The following is a 19603-nucleotide window of genomic DNA, read 5'->3' as shown; positions in this document are numbered from 1 at the left end:
CATTATGGCTTGACCCCGCCGTGACGCCATCACGACTAAAATTGTGTTTAATTGCCATTTAAGTGACATGAGATAGAAGTGACAGCAATTCGAAGTCAAATCCAATCATTGAAACACTTGAAGAAACAAAGCGAGATACAAGAGATCGGGGTGCGATACCCTAGCTCTTTGCGAAGAGACCTCTTGGTTCTTTAACGTGCTCGGTGTAAAGCACCGATACACGGGATACAACTTTCCTGGGTTGAACCAGTACTGAGTGCACCACTTTTCCAAGCACTACCCCCTTAAATGCCGAGCGCCAGGCAAGGGAGCTACTTTTACCAACTTTTAACGTCTTTCGGTGTGACGCGGCCAGTGATCGAACCCACGTCCTGCCGCTCCGTAGGCGGACGCCTTAACCACTAGGCCACGGAGACGGTATATACTGTCCCTATGAGATAGAGCTTATATTCATCTAGAATAAATATCACTTTTGATTGAAGTATTCGTTTGTTTTATCTTTAAAGTTCGAGTTGTTTTGATTTCGCGTCTGTTGCCCGTATTATTTCATATTGGACATGTGCATAAGTCTAGTTCACGTTCGATCGTATAAACTACCATATACACTTTGAGATGATCTTGTCAATGCGCGTATTGTACGATTGCCTTTTCGAATTTATATGTGTGAGTAGTGTTAATATCTATTCCGGAATTAAGAGCTTCATTGGTCAGTTAAGACAGAAGTGTATTTGATTTTGCAAGAAAACCTTTCAGTTTAGTTTGTGACCCTTACTAAACAATAAGCTAAATATCCATCGTCGGCAACCGCCGACCTTTCTTCCGTTATACTTTATACATACCGTGGGAAAATTCACTGACAAAATTACGTTTATATGAATAAACATGAGACAGGAGAGACAACTCTTCTTCCAGTGAGATCGCATGTTACAAATAAATAATCTTCAATAACTACGCATTGTCAGTTGTCTCCGCTGGCGAGTGGTCTAAGTGGTTATTTTAAAATGTGTAGTGAGCAGTTAAATTCGAGCGTTAGCCGGAATATTTTTATGGGATAACATAAGTATGAGTGTCTGTGCAAATGTGAGAGTCATAATTCCGCACATGTTCCTTGCGAAACCATGATCATACATTATTTTGGTCGTACGCTTGTTGATTAGATGGCCCTTTGCATCATGGAAGATCGATGGTTTTGAAGCACGTGATACACCCAAGGTGATCCGGAGTTTGTAAGCAATAGAACCAATTCAATTGAGACATTTAATTGACAATAGAAGACACTTTAAACATCATTAATTTTACAAAGTGGTATTCTATTTTCAGGAACCACCATTTATAGTATCCAAAAGCTATGCACTACATGTACATTGAAAACCTAAGTATTAGACGACTTTTGGCATCGTCAGAGCAGAACTTAAAGGAACCTGTTTAATGGAAGCTGTTTTAAGACAGATAGTGTCTAATCACAACCTGGAATATGGTATCCTGCTGCTGGGCGTTTTCTATATGGGCCAGATGACCACCCCGAGAAACACAATCGTCCTCTGCTCTCTGCCAGGGATGGTGTGTTTTAACTAGTTCATAATAGGTCTGGTCAATAGCGAAGAGGACACCCTCGTTTGCAGTTGCGTGAGTGTAAGAAGTCTGTCCGCAGCCGTATGAAACTACATATATTTGGTTAGAGAAACGCTTGTTAATGAAAAAAACTCTTTGTTTAAATGTTGTGATTATGATCAACACTTGGCAGCGCTGCATATTTCAGTATTAATTTTGTTTTCATTTACAAAACGATCAGATGAGAATATGAAGGTTTATTAGCTTAAAATTATATTTAACTAGTAAACACAAGATGAAGAGTTAGTATATATAAGAGAGGTTAATAAACGTTACTTGAACGTTAACGCATTCGTGAAGACTACGTTGTACGTACTTCGTCAGATACGGGAGTAATTCGAAACGTTATGTTTTATGGTTAATATAATGCAAAAAAAATAAATACAGGCAAGCGCTTTGTTTTTACCCGTCTATATATGCCTCATTCTAATCATTGTCTAATTTGTCAGAGTAGTCTGCCCTTTATATACATTCAAGGGCACTGCCACATTCACCTTTAAGGGACTCCCACAGCGCAATACCCTTTCAACTTTGTCTTGCTGCTTTGTGATGATTGCTTCTACTTTAAGAAAGATATTTGTATTTTTTGTAACCAGGAAATGACTTTAACCAATGTTTTTCACTATTTAATTGAATATCATTCTTATTTGAAAATATATAATCAAGAAATCCCAAGACGTTGTTGAGTAGGTAGTGTGGAGCACTTTGACAAAAAATACTTTATGGTTAGAAGACTTTTCCAAAAAATATGCAAATGTTTTTTTTCGGATAAAATTTTCTTTCGTTAAAATGGGCCAACTCACCATAAAACATGTCGCAACGAATGTATGTTTGACTCCTGAAAAAGATCGTTGCTCAAAAAGTAATAAAAACATAACTTTTGAAACATTTTATTTTTTGCCTTCTCCACCCACTGTTGTACTATGGAAGACCCTTAAAACCATTTACAGTGGTACATCCGTCACAAAAGCACTTTTTTGTCACTAAGCCATATGTAAAGGTACCTGCAGCATAAGTATAGGTGACACTATTTATAGTTATAGCATTATTTCATTTGCTTTTGACCAGAAATAACACCTCTTTATTTTTTATTGGCTCCAGCATTTTCATTGTCATTAGTCTTCATTCGAAGCAAAATGTTGCCTTCCGACTTTACAATCATGACGCAATTTATCACATGGTATACACACACAGGGTAATGGGAGCCTAACATACTGGTACTTAAGTTCAACCTCTCAATTGACAAGGCACTCACCGGCGGCCAAGGCACTCACCGGCGGCCAAGGCACTCACCGGCGGCCATACAGACTGAAGCTAAACTGACAAAAGCGATCAGGACTGCGGATAATTTCAATTAGCGCCCAAAATCGGCCCATAAAATGAGAGCTTCGAATTTTGTAACCCTTCTCACGCTATAGTTACATGGGTTACAGCCAAATAAATGAGTTACAGCACAGTTTCTGAAAAGTTTGAAAAAGTGTTTTTTCTATCTGAAATAGCGGGTTACGCGGTTACATTGGTTACAACTGGTTACATCGGTTACATCGAAAATTTTCATCAAAAATCGAGTTTTGAGGTCGACATATGATCAGAGTTAGGCAGTTACATTAGTTACAATGAGTTACAGCAAAGTTTCTGAAAAGTTTGAAAAGGTGTTTTTTTCTATCTGAATTAGCGGGTTACGCGGTTACATTGGTTACAACTGGTTACATCGGTTACATCGAAAATTTTCAATGTTCAACATCAAAAATCGAGTTTTCAGGTCGATATATGATCAGAGTTATGCAGTTACATTAGTTACAATGAGTTACAGCAAAGTTTCTGAAAAGTTTGAAAAAGTGTTTTTTTCTACCTGAAATAGCGGGTTACGCGGTTACATTGGTTACAACCGGTTACATCGGTTACATCGAAAATTTTCATCAAAAATCGAGTATTCAGGTCGACATATGATCAGAGTTATGCAGTTACATTAGTTACAATGAGTTACAGCAAAGTTTCTGAAAAGTTTGAAAAAGTGTTTTTTTTTCTATCTGAATTAGCGGGTTACGCGGTTACATTGGTTACAACCGGTTACATCGGTTACATCGAAAATTTTCATCAAAAATCGAGTTTTCAGGTCGACATATGATCAGAGTTATGCGGTTACATTAGTTACAATGAGTTACAGCAAAGTTTCTGAAAAGTTTGAAAAAGTGTTTTTTCTATCTGAAATAGCGGGTTACGCGGTTACATTGGTTACAACCGGTTACATCGGTTTCATCGAAAATTTTCATCAAAAATCGAGTTTTCAGGTCGACATAGGATCAGAGTTATGCAGTTACATTAGTTACAATGAGTTACAGCAAGGTTTCTGAAAAGTTTGAAAAGTGTTTTTTTCTATCCCAAATAGCGGGTTACGCGGTTACATTGGTTACAACTGGTTACATCGGTTACATCGAAAATTCTCAAAGTTCAACATCAAAAATCGAGTTTTCAGGTCGACATATAATTAGAGTTATGCAGTTACATTAGTTACAATGCGTTACAGCAAAGTTTCTGAAAAGTTTGAAAAAGTGTTTTTTTCTATCTGAATTAGCGGGTTACGCGGTTACATTGGTTACAACCGGTTACATCGGTTACATCGAAAATTTTCATCAAAAATCGAGTTTTCAGGTCGACATAGGATCAGAGTTATGCAGTTACATTAGTTACAATGAGTTACAGCAAAGTTTCTGAAAAGTTTGAAAAGTGTTTTTTTCTATCCCAAATAGCGGGTTACGCGGTTACATTGGTTACAACTGGTTACATCGGTTACATCGAAAATTTTCGTAAAAAATCGAGTTTTCAGGTCGACATATGATCAGAGTTATGCAGTTACATTAGTTACAATGAGTTACAGCAAAGTTTCTGAAAAGTTTGAAAAAGAGTTTGTTTTTTCTATCCTCAATAGCGGGTTACGCGGTTACATTGGTTACAACTGGTTACATCGGTTACATCGAAAATTTTCATAAAAAATCGAGTTTTCAGTTCGACATATGATCAGAGTTATGCAGTTACATTAGTTACAATGAGTTACAGCAAAGTTTTTGAAAAGTTTGAAAAAGTGTTGTTTTTTTCTATCTGAAATAGCGGGTTACGTGGTTACATTGGTTACAACCGGTTACATCGGTTACATCGAAATTTTCAAAGTTCAACATCAAAAATCGAGTTTTCAGGTCGACATATGATCAGAGTTATGCAGTTACATTGGTTACAATGAGTTACAGCAAAGTTTCTGAAAAGTTTGAAAAAGTGTTTTTTTCTATCTCAAATAGCGGGTTACGCGGTTACATTGGTTACAACTGGTTACATCGGTTACATCGAAAATTTTCGTAAAAAATCGAGTTTTCAGGTCGACATATGATCAGAGTTATGCAGTTACATTAGTTACAATGAGTTACAGCAAAGTTTCTGAAAAGTTTGAAAAAGAGTTTGTTTTTTCTATCCTCAATAGCGGGTTACGCGGTTACATTGGTTACAACCGGTTACATCGGTTACATCGAAAATTTTCATAAAAAATCGAGTTTTCAGGTCGACATATGATCAGAGTTATGCAGTTACATTAGTTACAATGTGTTACAGCAAAGTTTCTGAAAAGTTTGAAAAAGTGTTGTTTTTTTCTATCTGAAATAGCGGGTTACGTGGTTACATTGGTTACAACCGGTTACATCGGTTACATCGAAATTTTCAAAGTTCAACATCAAAAATCGAGTTTTCAGGTCGACATATGATCAGAGTTATGCAGTTACATTGGTTACAATGAGTTACAGCAAAGTTTCTGAAAAGTTTGAAAAAGTGTTTTTTTCTATCTGAAATAGCAGGTTACGCGGTTACATTGGTTACAACTGGTTACATCGGTTACATCGAAAATTTTCATCAAAAATCGAGTTTTCAGGTCGACATATGATCAGAGTTATGCAGTTACATTAGTTACAATGAGTTACAGCAAAGTTTTTGAAAAGTTTGAAAAAGTGTTTTTTTCTATCTGAAATAGCGGGTTACGCGGTTACATTGGTTACAACTGGTTACATCGGTTACATCGAAAATTTTCAAAGTTCAACATCAAAAATCGAGTTTTCAGGTCGACATATGATCAGAGTTATGCAGTTACATTAGTTACAATGAGTTACATCAAAGTTTTTGAAAAGTTTGAAAAAGTGTTTTTTTCTATCCCAAATAGCGGGTTACGCGGTTACATTGGTTACAACTGGTTACATCGAACATTTTCAAAGTTCAACATCAAAAATCGAGTTTTCAGGTCGACATATGATCAGAGTTATGCAGTTACATTAGTTACAATGTGTTACAGCAAAGTTTCTGAAGTTTGAAAAAGTGTTTTTTTCTATCTGAAATAGCGGGTTACGTGGTTACATTGGTTACAACTGGTTACATCGGTTACATCGAAAATTTTCAAAGTTCAACATCAAAAATCGAGTTTTCAGGTCGACATATGATCAGAGTTATGCAGTTACATTGGTTACAATGAGTTACAGCAAAGTTTCTGAAAAGTTTGAAAAAGTGTTTTTTTTCTATCTGAAATAGCGGGTTACGCGGTTACATTGGTTACAACTGGTTACATCGGTTACATCGAAAATTTTCATCAAAAATCGAGTTTTCAGGTCGACATATGATCAGAGTTATGCAGTTACATTAGTTACAATGAGTTACAGCAAAGTTTTTGAAAAGTTTGAAAAAGTGTTTTTTCTATCTGAAATAGCGGGTTACGCGGTTACATTGGTTACAACTGGTTACATCGGTTACATCGAAAATTTTCAAAGTTCAACATCAAAAATGGGGTTTTCAGGTCGACATATCATTAGAGTTATGCAGTTACATTAGTTACAATGCGTTACAGCAAAGTTTCTGAAAAGTTTGGAAAAGTGTTTTTTCTATCTGAAATAGCGGGTTACGCGGTTACATTGGTTACAACCGGTTACATCGAAAATGTTCAAAGTTCAACATCAAAAATCGAGTTTTCAGGTCGACATATGATCAGAGTTATGCAGTTACATTAGTTACAATGAGTTACAGCAAAGTTTCTGAAAAGTTTGAAAAAGTGTTTTTTTCTATCTGAAATAGCGGGTTACGCGGTTACATTGGTTACAACTGGTTACATCGGTTACATCGAAAATTTTCAAAGTTCAACATCAAAAATCGAGTTTTCAGGTCGACATATGATCAGAGTTATGCAGTTACATTGGTTACAATGAGTTACAGCAAATTTTCTGAAAAGTTTGAAAAAGTGTTTTTTTCTATCTGAAATTGCGGGTTACGCGGTTACATTGGTTACAACTGGTTACATCGGTTACATCGAAAATTTTCATCAAAAATCGAGTTTTCAGGTCGACATATGATCAGAGTTATGCAGTTACATTAGTTACAATGAGTTACAGCAAAGTTTTTGAAAAGTTTGAAAAAGTGTTTTTTCTATCTGAAATAGCGTGTTACGCGGTTACATTGGTTACAACCGGTTACATCGGTTACATCGAAAATTTTCATAAAAAATCGAGTTTTCAGGTCGACATATGATCAGAGTTATGCAGTTACATTAGTTACAATGTGTTACAGCAAAGTTTCTGAAAAGTTTGAAAAAGTGTTGTTTTTTTCTATCTGAAATAGCGGGTTACGTGGTTACATTGGTTACAACCGGTTACATCGGTTACATCGAAAATTTTCAAAGTTCAACATCAAAAATCGAGTTTTCAGGTCGACATATGATCAGAGTTATGCAGTTACATTGGTTACAATGAGTTACAGCAAAGTTTCTGAAAAGTTTGAAAAAGTGTTTTTTTCTATCTGAAATAGCAGGTTACGCGGTTACATTGGTTACAACTGGTTACATCGGTTACATCGAAAATTTTCATCAAAAATCGAGTTTTCAGGTCGACATATGATCAGAGTTATGCAGTTACATTAGTTACAATGAGTTACAGCAAAGTTTTTGAAAAGTTTGAAAAAGTGTTTTTTTTCTATCTGAAATAGCGGGTTACGCGGTTACATTGGTTACAACTGGTTACATCGGTTACATCGAAAATTTTCAAAGTTCAACATCAAAAATCGAGTTCTCAGGTCGACATATGATCAGAGTTATGCAGTTACATTAGTTACAATGAGTTACATCAAAGTTTTTGAAAAGTTTGAAAAAGTGTTTTTTTCTATCCCAAATAGCGGGTTACGCGGTTACATTGGTTACAACTGGTTACATCGAAAATTTTCAAAGTTCAACATCAAAAATCGAGTTTTCAGGTCGACATATGATCAGAGTTATGCAGTTACATTAGTTACAATGTGTTACAGCAAAGTTTCTGAAAAGTTTGAAAAAGTGTTTTTTTCTATCTGAAATAGCGGGTTACGTGGTTACATTGGTTACAACTGGTTACATCGGTTACATCGAAAATTTTCAAAGTTCAACATCAAAAATCGAGTTTTCAGGTCGACATATGATCAGAGTTATGCAGTTACATTGGTTACAATGAGTTACAGCAAAGTTTCTGAAAAGTTTGAAAAAGTGTTTTTTTTCTATCTGAAATAGCGGGTTACGCGGTTACATTGGTTACAACTGGTTACTTCGGTTACATCGAAAATTTTCATCAAAAATCGAGTTTTCAGGTCGACATATGATCAGAGTTATTCAGTTACATTAGTTACAATGAGTTACAGCAAAGTTTTTGAAAAGTTTGAAAAAGTGTTTTTTTCTATCTGAAATAGCGGGTTACGCGGTTACATTGGTTACAACTGGTTACATCGGTTACATCGAAAATTTTCAAAGTTCAACATCAAAAATGGGGTTTTCAGGTCGACATATAATTAGAGTTATGCAGTTACATTGGTTACAATGAGTTACAGCAAAGTTTCTGAAAAGTTTGAAAAAGTGTTTTTTTCTATCTGAAATAGCGGGTTACGCGGTTACATTGGTTACAACTGGTTACATCGGTTACATCGAAAATTTTCATCAAAAATCGAGTTTTCAGGTCGACATATGATCAGAGTTATGCAGTTACATTAGTTACAATGAGTTACAGCAAAGTTTTTGAAAAGTTTGAAAAAGTGTTTTTTCTATCTGAAATAGCGGGTTACGCGGTTACATTGGTTACAACTGGTTACATCGGTTACATCGAAAATTTTCAAAGTTCAACATCAAAAATCGAGTTTTCAGGTCGACATATAATTAGAGTTATGCAGTTACATTAGTTACAATGCGTTACAGCAAAGTTTCTGAAAAGTTTGGAAAAGTGTTTTTTCTATCTGAAACAGCAGGTTACGCGGTTACATTGGTTACAACCGGTTACATCGAAAATGTTCAAAGTTCAACATCAAAAATCGAGTTTTCAGGTCGACATATGATCAGAGTTATGCAGTTACATTAGTTACAATGAGTTACAGCAAAGTTTCTGAAAAGTTTGAAAAAGTGTTTTTTTCTATCTGAAATAGCGGGTTACGCGGTTACATTGGTTACAACTGGTTACATCGGTTACATCGAAAATTTTCAAAGTTCAACATCAAAAATCGAGTTTTCAGGTCGACATATGATCAGAGTTATGCAGTTACATTGGTTACAATGAGTTACAGCAAATTTTCTGAAAAGTTTGAAAAAGTGTTTCTTTCTATCTGAAATTGCGGGTTACGCGGTTACATTGGTTACAACTGGTTACATCGGTTACATCGAAAATTTTCATCAAAAATCGAGTTTTAAGGTCGACATATGATCAGAGTTATGCAGTTACATTAGTTACAATGAGTTACAGCAAAGTTTTTGAAAAGTTTGAAAAAGTGTTTTTTCTATCTGAAATAGCGGGTTACGCGGTTACATTGGTTACAACTGGTTACATCGGTTACATCGAAAATTTTCAAAGTTCAACATCAAAAATGGGGTTTTCAGGTGGACATATAATTAGAGTTATGCAGTTACATTGGTTACAATGAGCTACAGCAAAGTTTCTGAAAAGTTTGAAAAAGTGTTTTTTTTTCTATCTGAAATAGCGGGTTACATTGGTTACAACTGGTTACATCGGTTACATCGAAAATTTTCATCAAAAATCGAGTTTTCAGGTCGACATATGATCAGAGTTATGCAGTTACATTAGTTACAATGAGTTACAGCAAAGTTTTTGAAAAGTTTGAAAAAGTGTTTTTTCTATCTGAAATAGCGGTTACGCGGTTACATTGGTTACAACTGGTTACATCGGTTACATCGAAAATTTTCAAAGTTCAACATCAAAAATGGGGTTTTCAAGTCGACATATAATTAGAGTTATGCAGTTACATTAGTTACAATGCGTTACAGCAAAGTTTCTGAAAAGTTTGGAAAAGTGTTTTTTCTATCTGAAATAGCGGGTTACGCGGTTACATTGGTTACAACCGGTTACATCGAAAATTTTCAAAGTTCAACATCAAAAATCGAGTTTTCAGGTCGACATATGATCAGAGTTATGCAGTTACATTAGTTACAATGAGTTACAGCAAAGTTTCTGAAAAGTTTGAAAAAGTGTTTTTTTCTATCTGAAATAGCGGGTTACGCGGTTACATTGGTTACAACTGGTTACATCGGTTACATCGAAAATTTTCAAAGTTCAACATCAAAAATCGAGTTTTCAGGTCGACATATGATCAGAGTTATGCAGTTACATTGGTTACAATGAGTTACAGCAAAGTTTCTGAAAAGTTTGAAAAAGTGTTTTTTTCTATCTGAAATTGCGGGTTACGCGGTTACATTGGTTACAACCGGTTACATCGAAAATTTTCAAAGTTCAACATCAAAAATGGGGTTTTCAGGTCGACTTATGATCAGAGTTATGCAGTTACATTAGTTACAATGAGTTACAGCAAAGTTCCTGAAAAGTTTGAAAAAGTGTTTTTTTCTATCCCAAATAGCGGGTTACGCGGTTACATTGGTTACAACTGGTTACATCGGTTACATCGAAAATTTTCATCAAAAATCGAGTTTTCAGGTCGACATATGATCAGAGTTATGCAGTTACATTAGTTACAATGAGTTACAGCAAAGTTTTTGAAAAGTTTGAAAAAGTGTTTTTTCTATCTGAAATAGCGGGTTACGCGGTTACATTGGTTACAACTGGTTACATCGGTTACATCGAAAATTTTCAAAGTTCAACATCAAAAATGGGGTTTTCAGGTCGACATATAATTAGAGTTATGCAGTTACATTGGTTACAATGAGTTACAGCAAAGTTTCTGAAAAGTTTGAAAAAGTGTTTTTTTCTATCCCAAATAGCGGGTTACGCGGTTACATTGTTTACAACTGGTTGCATCGGTTACATCGAAAATTTTCATCAAAAAGCGAGTTTTCATGTCGACATATGATCAGAGTTATGCAGTTACATTAGTTACAATGAGTTACAGCAAAGTTTTTGAAAATTTTGAAAAAGTGTTTTTTTCTATCTGAAATAGCGGGTTACGCGGTTACATTGGTTACAACTGGTTACATCGGTTACATCGAAAATTTTTAAAGTTCAACATCAAAAATGGGGTTTTCAGGTCGACATATAATTAGAGTTATGCAGTTACATTAGTTACAATGCGTTACAGCAAAGTTTCTGAAAAGTTTGGAAAAGTGTTTTTTCTATCTGAAATAGCGGGTTACGCGGTTACATTGGTTACAACCGGTTACATCGAAAATGTTCAAAGTTCAACATCAAAAATCGAGTTTTCAGGTCGACATATGATCAGAGTTATGCAGTTACATTAGTTACAATGAGTTACAGCAAAGTTTTTGAAAAGTTTGAAAAAGTGTTTTTTCTATCTGAAATAGCGGGTTACGCGGTTACATTGGTACAACTTGTTACATCGGTTACATCGAAAATTTTCAAAGTTCAACATCAAAAATCGGGTTTTCAGGTTGACATATAATTAGAGTTATGCAGTTACATTAGTTATAATGCGTTACAGCAAAGTTTCTGAAATGTTTGGAAAAGTGTTTTTTTCTATCTGAAATAGCGGGTTACGCGGTTACATTGGTTACAACCGGTTACATCGAAAATTTTCAAAGTTCAACATCAAAAATCGAGTTTTCAGGTCGACTTATGATCAGAGTTATGCAGTTACATTAGTTACAATGAGTTACAGCAAAGTTGATGTCCAGTCTCGAGACTCTTCAGCCAATTCGCCCACTTATTCAATAGATGTTCACTGTCCAGCCTCTTCAGCCAATTCGCCCACTTATTCAATAGATGTTCACTGTCCAGTCTCTTCAGCCAATTCGCCCACTTATTCAATAGATGTTCACTGTCCAGTCTCTTCAGCCAATTCGCCCACTTATTCAATAGATGTTCACTGTCCAGTCTCTTCAGCCAATTCGCCCACTTATTCAATAGATGTTCACTGTCCAGTCTCTTCAGCCAATTCGTCCACTTATTCAATAGTAGTTCACTGACCAGTCTCCAGTCTCTTCAGCCAATTCACCCACTTATTTAACAGTAGTTCACTGTCTAGTCTCTTCAGTCAAATCGTCCACTTATTCAATAGTAGTTCACTGTCCAGTCTCTTCAGCCAATTCGTCCGCTTATTCAATAGTAATTTACTGTCCAGTCTCCAGTCTCTTCAGCCAATTCGCCCACTTATTTAACAGTAGTTCACTGTCCAGTCTCTTCAGCCAAATCGTCCGCTTATTCAATAGTAGTTCACTGTCCAGTCTCTTCAGCCAATTCGTCCACTCATTCAATAGTAGTTCACTGTCCAGTCTCCAGTCTCTTCAGTCAATTTGTCCACGTTTTCAATAGAAGTTCACTGTCCAGTCTCGAGTCTCTTCAGCCAATTCGCCCACTTATTCAATAGAAGTTCACTGTCCAGTCTCTTCTGCCAATTCGTCCACTTTTTCAATAGTAGTTCACTGTCCAGTCTCCAGTCTATTCAGCCAATTCGCCCACTTATTCAAAAGAAGTTCACTGTCCAACCTCTTCAGCCAATTTGTCCACTTATTCAATAGTAGTTCACTGTCAAGTCTCTTCAGCCAATTCGTCCACTTATTCAATAATAGTTCACTGTCAAGTCTCTTCAGCCAATTCGTCCACGTTTTCAATAGTAGTTCATTGTCTAGTATCTACAGTCAATTCGCCAACCTAATCAACAGTAGTTATTTGCCCGGTCTTTACAGTCAGGTCGTCCACTCATTTAGTAGTAGTACACTGTCCAGTTACTACAGCCAATTCGTCCACTAAATCATCTTTAGTTTATTGTGCAGTCTCTTCAGCCAATTCGTCCACTAATTCAACAGTAGTTCACTTTTCAGTCTCTTCAGCCAATTCGTCCACTAATTCAACAGTAGTTCACTTTCCAGTCTCTTCAGCCAATTCGTCCACTCATTCAACAGTAGTTCACTTTCCAGTCTCTTCAGCCAATTCGTCCACTTATTCAACAGTAGTTCGCTGTCCAGTCTCTCCAGCCAATTCGACCACTAAATCAAAAGTTGTACACTGTCCAGTCAAAATTGCCAATTTGTTCACTTATTCAACAGTAGTACACTGTCCAGTTAAAATGGCCAATTTGTTCACTAATTCAACAGTAGTACAATGTTCAGTTAAAATGGCCAATTTGTTCACTAATTCAACAGTAGTACACTGTTCAGTTAAAATGGCCAATTTGTTCACTAATTCAACAGTAGTACACTGTTCAGTTAAAATGGCCAATTTGTTCACTAATTCAACAGTAGTACACTGTTCAGTTAAAATGGCCAATTTGTTCACTAATTCAACAGTAGTACACTGTTCAGTTAAAATGGCCAATTTGTTCACTAATTCAACAGTAGTACACTGTCCAGTTAAAATGGCCAATTTGTTCACTAATTCAACAGTAGTACTCTGTCCAAATTACAATATGGTAGTTTACAATTTGTGTTTAATTTTAACCGAACTGTGTCATGATTTTTTATTGTTCAACATGCCTAGTTGTTTAGTGGTGCACACTATTGGTGGAAATATATAAAATTAAATCAATGAAAAACAGTAATGATAAGGTTACAGTTCAAATGTTCTAGTTCAGATTAATTTCATATTGCAAAACACTAAGAGTAACATTTACAATATATTTAGCATCCGTTGAACATCCCCTCTCTCTCCCTGAGTGTGTTTGTTTTTGAGTGAACACTTCCATACTAGTTAATAATCCCACACCTGTTTCGTAAGATTAATAAAAATATACGCTGAACATTTTCTTTTTTGCCAAGTACTTTTAATAATTGTACGTAAGTAAGGTTTATTGAGTTGTATTGTATAAGAATAATGTAGGTTACTTTTCTTTTGAGTCGCAATGATAAGAGTTGAACCAAACCTTATCATCAATATCATTGTCCTAACATTCATGACTATAGGGACTTAAGGCTACTAGTTAAAATATTAATTTAGTAAAGTTCAACTATACCTTTTAAATAATCATACAATATTATTAAGTCATAAGAACGCCCGGACGTGACAAAACTAAACTGAGAAATGACGAAGGAGTCGATAATCGCAGGGTTGACTGCACAAAAGAAGTAGTGCTTTATAAGATTTCAGGTTTTTATACTGTATTGGGTTTGTCAACAATTGCTTTTCTTAGAAATTCTGTCTAATAATAATAGTATGTACAAGACATATCCATTTTTGCGCACCTAGTATAAGTGTGCAATTGTATACATGTACATATACATATTATAACTATGTAAATACATTTTTAACTCTTCATATATTAGAGCAAATAAATCTCAATTCAATTCAGTACAGGGGTTATCCCAGAAGTCAAAACATAAATATGAACTTGATAAAATGCTCCGGGATTAAATATCAACGTTCAATCAACTAGATGCACAATCCAACATATTACATGTACATTATAAAAGCTGCAAGTCAACATTCTTGGCTGGATGTTTATCTTTTTCTAGACCTCATAAAATATTCCTATTGCGTAAAAAAGGCGTTTCCCACTTTACTCATCTTGGTAGCAGATATGTTTATCAGCTGATACTAACTAATTCACTTGAACTATTAATAACAGTGTATTTATTTCATATTCTATAAATGACGATAAACGGTTTTCAACATAATTGCATACGGCCTTTTTCACGAGAAATTTTCAACACTGGAATTATTATGCGGGTGCATTTGTCGGGGATGTCACCATCTGTTCATCTCCGCAGGGCGGGGATTTAAGCCGGGATTGGCTAGAACGAAAGTCAAAGTCCCCGCTATTCCCTATAGCTGGGGCGTGGTTACAGTTGACTGGTGCATTATACAAGTTAGGAAACAGTATTAAACCAATCTAAACTACACGCACGATGTAGATATGTAAGCTTACTCACAATGGAAGACTCAACATTGTATGGGAATGTTGTAGCAGTATATATAAAACATTAATACACAATACCGATGAGGCAAACAACACCGAATAATCTGCATTGGCATTTGTCGGATCTACTTTTTCTTTTTAGGCATAGTGAACTTCTTATTGGCAGGTTCTGATACAGTTCCACTTGAATGCTGTGAGTCAGTTTTGGTGAGAATGTCACTCTGCTTTTGTTTAACTTGTTGTTTCCCACCCCTGCCTGTTCCGTGTTTCCTTACAGCATTCATTGCATTCTTAAATCGTTGTTGTCCTAATATATTGTCTTTCACTTCGTCTTCTGTGTGGTTTTGGATCGGTGTAGAGGATACGAATTGCGCATGCGCGGCACCATCAACCACGTGACCTCCATCGAATGGCATTGTGTCTTGCACTGAAAGGACAATTTATTGCATAGAAAATGATTTTGTTCGACATGAATGTGTTCGTAAAAGCAAAAAGCTTATAAATAAATGAGTCACTCAGGTTGTTAAAATTATGTTGTTTTACATAATTAGGATGTAATAAAACATGAATTGCTAAAAGATAATAAGCAGTAATGTAAACAGTATCATAGGGATTTATTCTATAGTAAGTTAAAACAAATCGACGCTGAAATATCGTTATTAATTATAACTATTTATCTGAATATACAATGAATAAATATACTATCAGAAAATGTCACGTGATCTACCTGGCGACAGTCTTTGTATCCCTCTCTGGTGGTGACTCTCTATGAGCGAATCAGCAACTGGAATTAGATTGACTACTTCGTTGGAATCTATTTCTAATTTCATAAAACAAACATCCATTAATTTAAACAACAATATGTGGACTAACGGTATTCACTTTGGCAAATATCACAACCATTTCAAGATTTAGACTTTAGTATTTACCTCAATTAAATGATAGCTAAATTAAATGTAAGGTTAATCAAGTATAAACACAATTTATTTCCAAATTATATCTTTTTCAGAAATGAAATGATGCCATTATCCAAAACCTATAGTTGTACAGACGAAAAAGTAATTAATGGCTCTAAAATAGTATAGTTCAATCCATAGTCATATCGTAGGTTAGTATACTTTAAACATAATTTGGAGTGGACAATACAGTCAAAACCCATTGGCTCGAATTCGACTGGCTCGTATTCCTCGTTGGCTCGAACTAGATGTATGAAAGCACCGATTTCTTAGCTATAAGCTGATTATGTAGAACAAAGTGTATATTGAGTGTGTTTCAACAATTCACAAATTAGATATACCTCCATTTAAATCCCTTCTGGCATCGTCGAGGGATTCTCGGATATGATTGAGTCTGGATGGAAGTGGATTTCCCTCACTCCTTCCTGTAGAGTGCTCGTCCTGTGACAACATGGTCTCGTTTCCCAACATTGGCTCTTTAAAATGAACAGAATAGGAAACCTGAATTAATTCAACCTGTGATCTTCACATAATTTGAGTAACGGTTATAATAATGCGTACAGGATTTGATAGTTCACATACATGTCTATGTTGCTGTATACCGTTCAGGTATGAATGCTTTAGCTTAGAGTATTCAAGATATCCTCTAAAACTTGCTTAATTCTGAGTGGTTTTGACTCATGATGATAATTATTTAAAGTATTCATTGCACTTTTTTTTCTATATACATATATAACTATAATCCTCGCAGAGAAAATGCATCCCCTGGTTGGTAAAAAGGGGATGTGCGTGTGTGTGTGTGGTGGGGGGAACTACATTTGTTTTAACTTTTTTTATTTTAACACATGTGTGTTCTGTGTTGATATCGCTAATATGCATAAGAACACACTTACCAGAATGACTACCATCTTCAAGCCGCAGCAATAGCTTGTACAGGTTGTCGATTTCTAAAATATATATATGTAGTGATATTACCAGGAAACAATTTATGTATATCGAGGGGTGAAAGCGAAAAGGTTCTATCTGCTTCTTTATTTAATGTCACTTAGAACCTTTTCGCATTCACCCCTCGATATGTTCTATTCAGGGTATAATATGAGGACTCATGTCATTTCTAAAATAAACTGATTTCACCAGGAAATACTTGTATTATTCACGTTATCAAATCATGTTTCGTGGGAACTCATACCATCTCTAAAGCATACACTGATGTTACAAGGAAACATTTCGTGTATTATTTATGTCACTAAAACAAGTTTCACTGTGCGTTATGATGTGCATATTCCTATCAAAATACAAAGCATACATTAAGTTAATGATCTAGTACATGATAATGTTACTTTCCGAGAATGAAATAAACCCAGTGAGACCCGGTTCACTTACTTTTGTCGATATTGTCAATGCGTTCTGTGACTGAGTGTTGTCCTCTTGGAACTGAAAGGATAAAACATATACATGTTTATAAGATTGAATGCTTGGTTTGAGCAACACATGCAGATTACCTGGAACGTATTAAAATGAATTTATTTTACGTCGACAAAAGAATGAACAAGCAACATATGCTCTGCCTGCCGGGTTGTTCATGGCTGCAAAAACAAACACACATACAAATTTAGCTTAATACATAGGGTCAATGACCGTTGATGTATACTAAGCATAGTTGAAAGGCTGTGTTAGTATCAAACCCAACACGCTATAACAGTGTGTGTGTATACCACGTGATAAATTACGTCATAAATGCTACGTCGGAAGGCTTTATTTTGCTTCAAATGAAGACCTTAAACAAAGACAACTTTACGATTTATTCACAATTTGAAATGACACATAGCGCAGTTTACGCCGCCTTCAGTCTTTTTGATAGAGAGTCTAGTTTCTTAAAACACTTCGAGAAACCTTTTCACAAAACCGCCGCCTAATGGAGCACTGTCAAAACATTAGTCTGGAAACAGGTTTGTCGAAGCGTTTTAAGGAACTAATCTCCCAATCTCTAATGACTTAATCAAACTCCGTTAATATCCTAAAGGCTAGACTCTTTAATTGGCATAGACTACCCATGGTTTCATTTTAAATGGTGAAGAAAAAAGAAAAGTAATCTTTGTTTTAAGTCTTCATTCGAGGCAAAATGTTGCGTTCCGACGTAGCATTTAAATGACGTTATTTATCACGTGGTATACATACACTTTAAGCAGAGTCCGATTCGCATACAATTCGGCCATCGATATAAAATACGAATTAGAAATTTGGCAATTACCTTTGGCTGGCCGTCCTTGTTCCTGGAAGAATAAACCGTTCTCTATTTCTGCAGCCTCGTGTAGCGTCTTTTTCCGAAACGGTTTGTTGTTCAGGTATACAAGTCCTCTGTTTATAAAGCCCTTAATGCTCGTCAGGTACCTCGCGTAATCGTCTTGTCCTAGAAGTGGTTCCGTATAATGGTACAGCTCCTTTCTCAGTTTGAAAATGTAGCCAATGTCTCTGAACAAATGGGAAGGTATGTGTAAAGGGTCCTTACATGCCTTGTGTAGAACAGTAGCTAGAAGCGACAGATTCCAAAAGCGTATGTGTGAATATCGTCCAGTTTTGGGATACAAGACGGTCATATACGCCCTACCAGCCGGTGTGCTGGTGATGCTAATCCTGTGACGCATAAGGAACCTATCAAATGTTGCATTCACCCTGCTAACATGTTGCACGAGTATTCGTCTGAACACCTCGGCGAACACACAGGAAAGTAGAGACATATCCCACTTTGCAAAATTTGAAAACCCACCATCTGTTGGGTACAAGATGTAACGATACTTCTCTCCGACGTCTGTGTCGAGAAGTTCTTCCTTGTATTTATCCAGGAATCTGTTTAGATCCATTTGTAATGATGCAATGAAACGTAAGAGCAATCTTTTCATCATTCTGACAGCACATCTCATTATTAGAAGCACGATCTTGGTATACCCGGAGTATCCTGTAGAAATCGTTGTGGCCTTCTCTTCAGCTGCATCAAGTTCTTCAATATCTGCTAGTCTGAATGTATTTGTCACAACTGTAGATTGTTTTTTCCTAGGACGAGTGTCTATGAAATCTAAAGGGGCACTTCTCAATGATAAGTTGTGAGTATATCCGCTGATGTCTGGGAATCTGCTGGCTCTCAGTGTTATGTAGTCAGACGCACGGCTGGCCATTGTCTGGTACGATCTCAAATCTGATGCCCGGCTTGTCCGATAAGCCATTACAATTTTAATTATTGTCAGAACTCAAGATAAGGTCGATCGTTTGGCCGCTGTTTATATCGAATTATTATGAAATCACTATAACAGCACCATATTTTAAATTACGTTTTCTGTATAATGTAGAATGGAGTGGATTCATATTCCATTTAAACAAATGATTTTACACACCAATGTCTCATTTCACTGAACGAATGCGGCTAACATTTAGCTTGTAAATTAACTCTAAAGAAAATACATGGCTAATGGGGTGTGCAATTCTTAACAAAGCAATACGTATTATATGTCCAATAAAAACAGGATCGGTAATTTAGGCAATTACGCAATGTCGCATTTTAAATGTTGAACTGGATCATGAGTAGTTGTGGTAATTGTATACGTGTAATTTTAAGCATTAAGTAAGAGACTTGGAGTTGTGACTAACAGAGCAGCCACCGAGAGTCACATGGCATTACAACTGCAATGTCATGTCAGTTGTAGCACACGAGAAGAACAAACGCATATCAGGAGCTTGTGTTATCTATA

General features: G+C 35.9%; 1 protein-coding gene across 1 annotated transcript; it reads right to left on the bottom strand.

Annotated features, from left to right (window-relative positions):
• Nucleotides 1-14071: 14071 nt before the first annotated feature.
• LOC128203344 (uncharacterized) lies at nucleotides 14072-19252 on the bottom strand. Its single transcript, XM_052904725.1, has 6 exons — nucleotides 18112-19252; nucleotides 17244-17294; nucleotides 16754-16807; nucleotides 16202-16336; nucleotides 15632-15688; nucleotides 14072-15331 (listed from the first exon to the last, which is right to left on the bottom strand). The coding sequence occupies exons 1-6, from the start codon at nucleotides 19079-19081 to the stop codon at nucleotides 15030-15032; spliced, it is 1569 nt and encodes a 522-aa protein (XP_052760685.1). The 5' UTR covers nucleotides 19082-19252; the 3' UTR covers nucleotides 14072-15029.
• Nucleotides 19253-19603: the final 351 nt, after the last annotated feature.

Source organism: Mya arenaria, chromosome 9, assembly GCF_026914265.1.
Source record: "Mya arenaria isolate MELC-2E11 chromosome 9, ASM2691426v1".
Taxonomy (NCBI): domain Eukaryota; kingdom Metazoa; phylum Mollusca; class Bivalvia; order Myida; family Myidae; genus Mya; species Mya arenaria.
The sequence above is the reverse complement of the archived record's forward strand: the minus strand, read 5'-3'. Positions and strand labels throughout refer to the sequence as shown.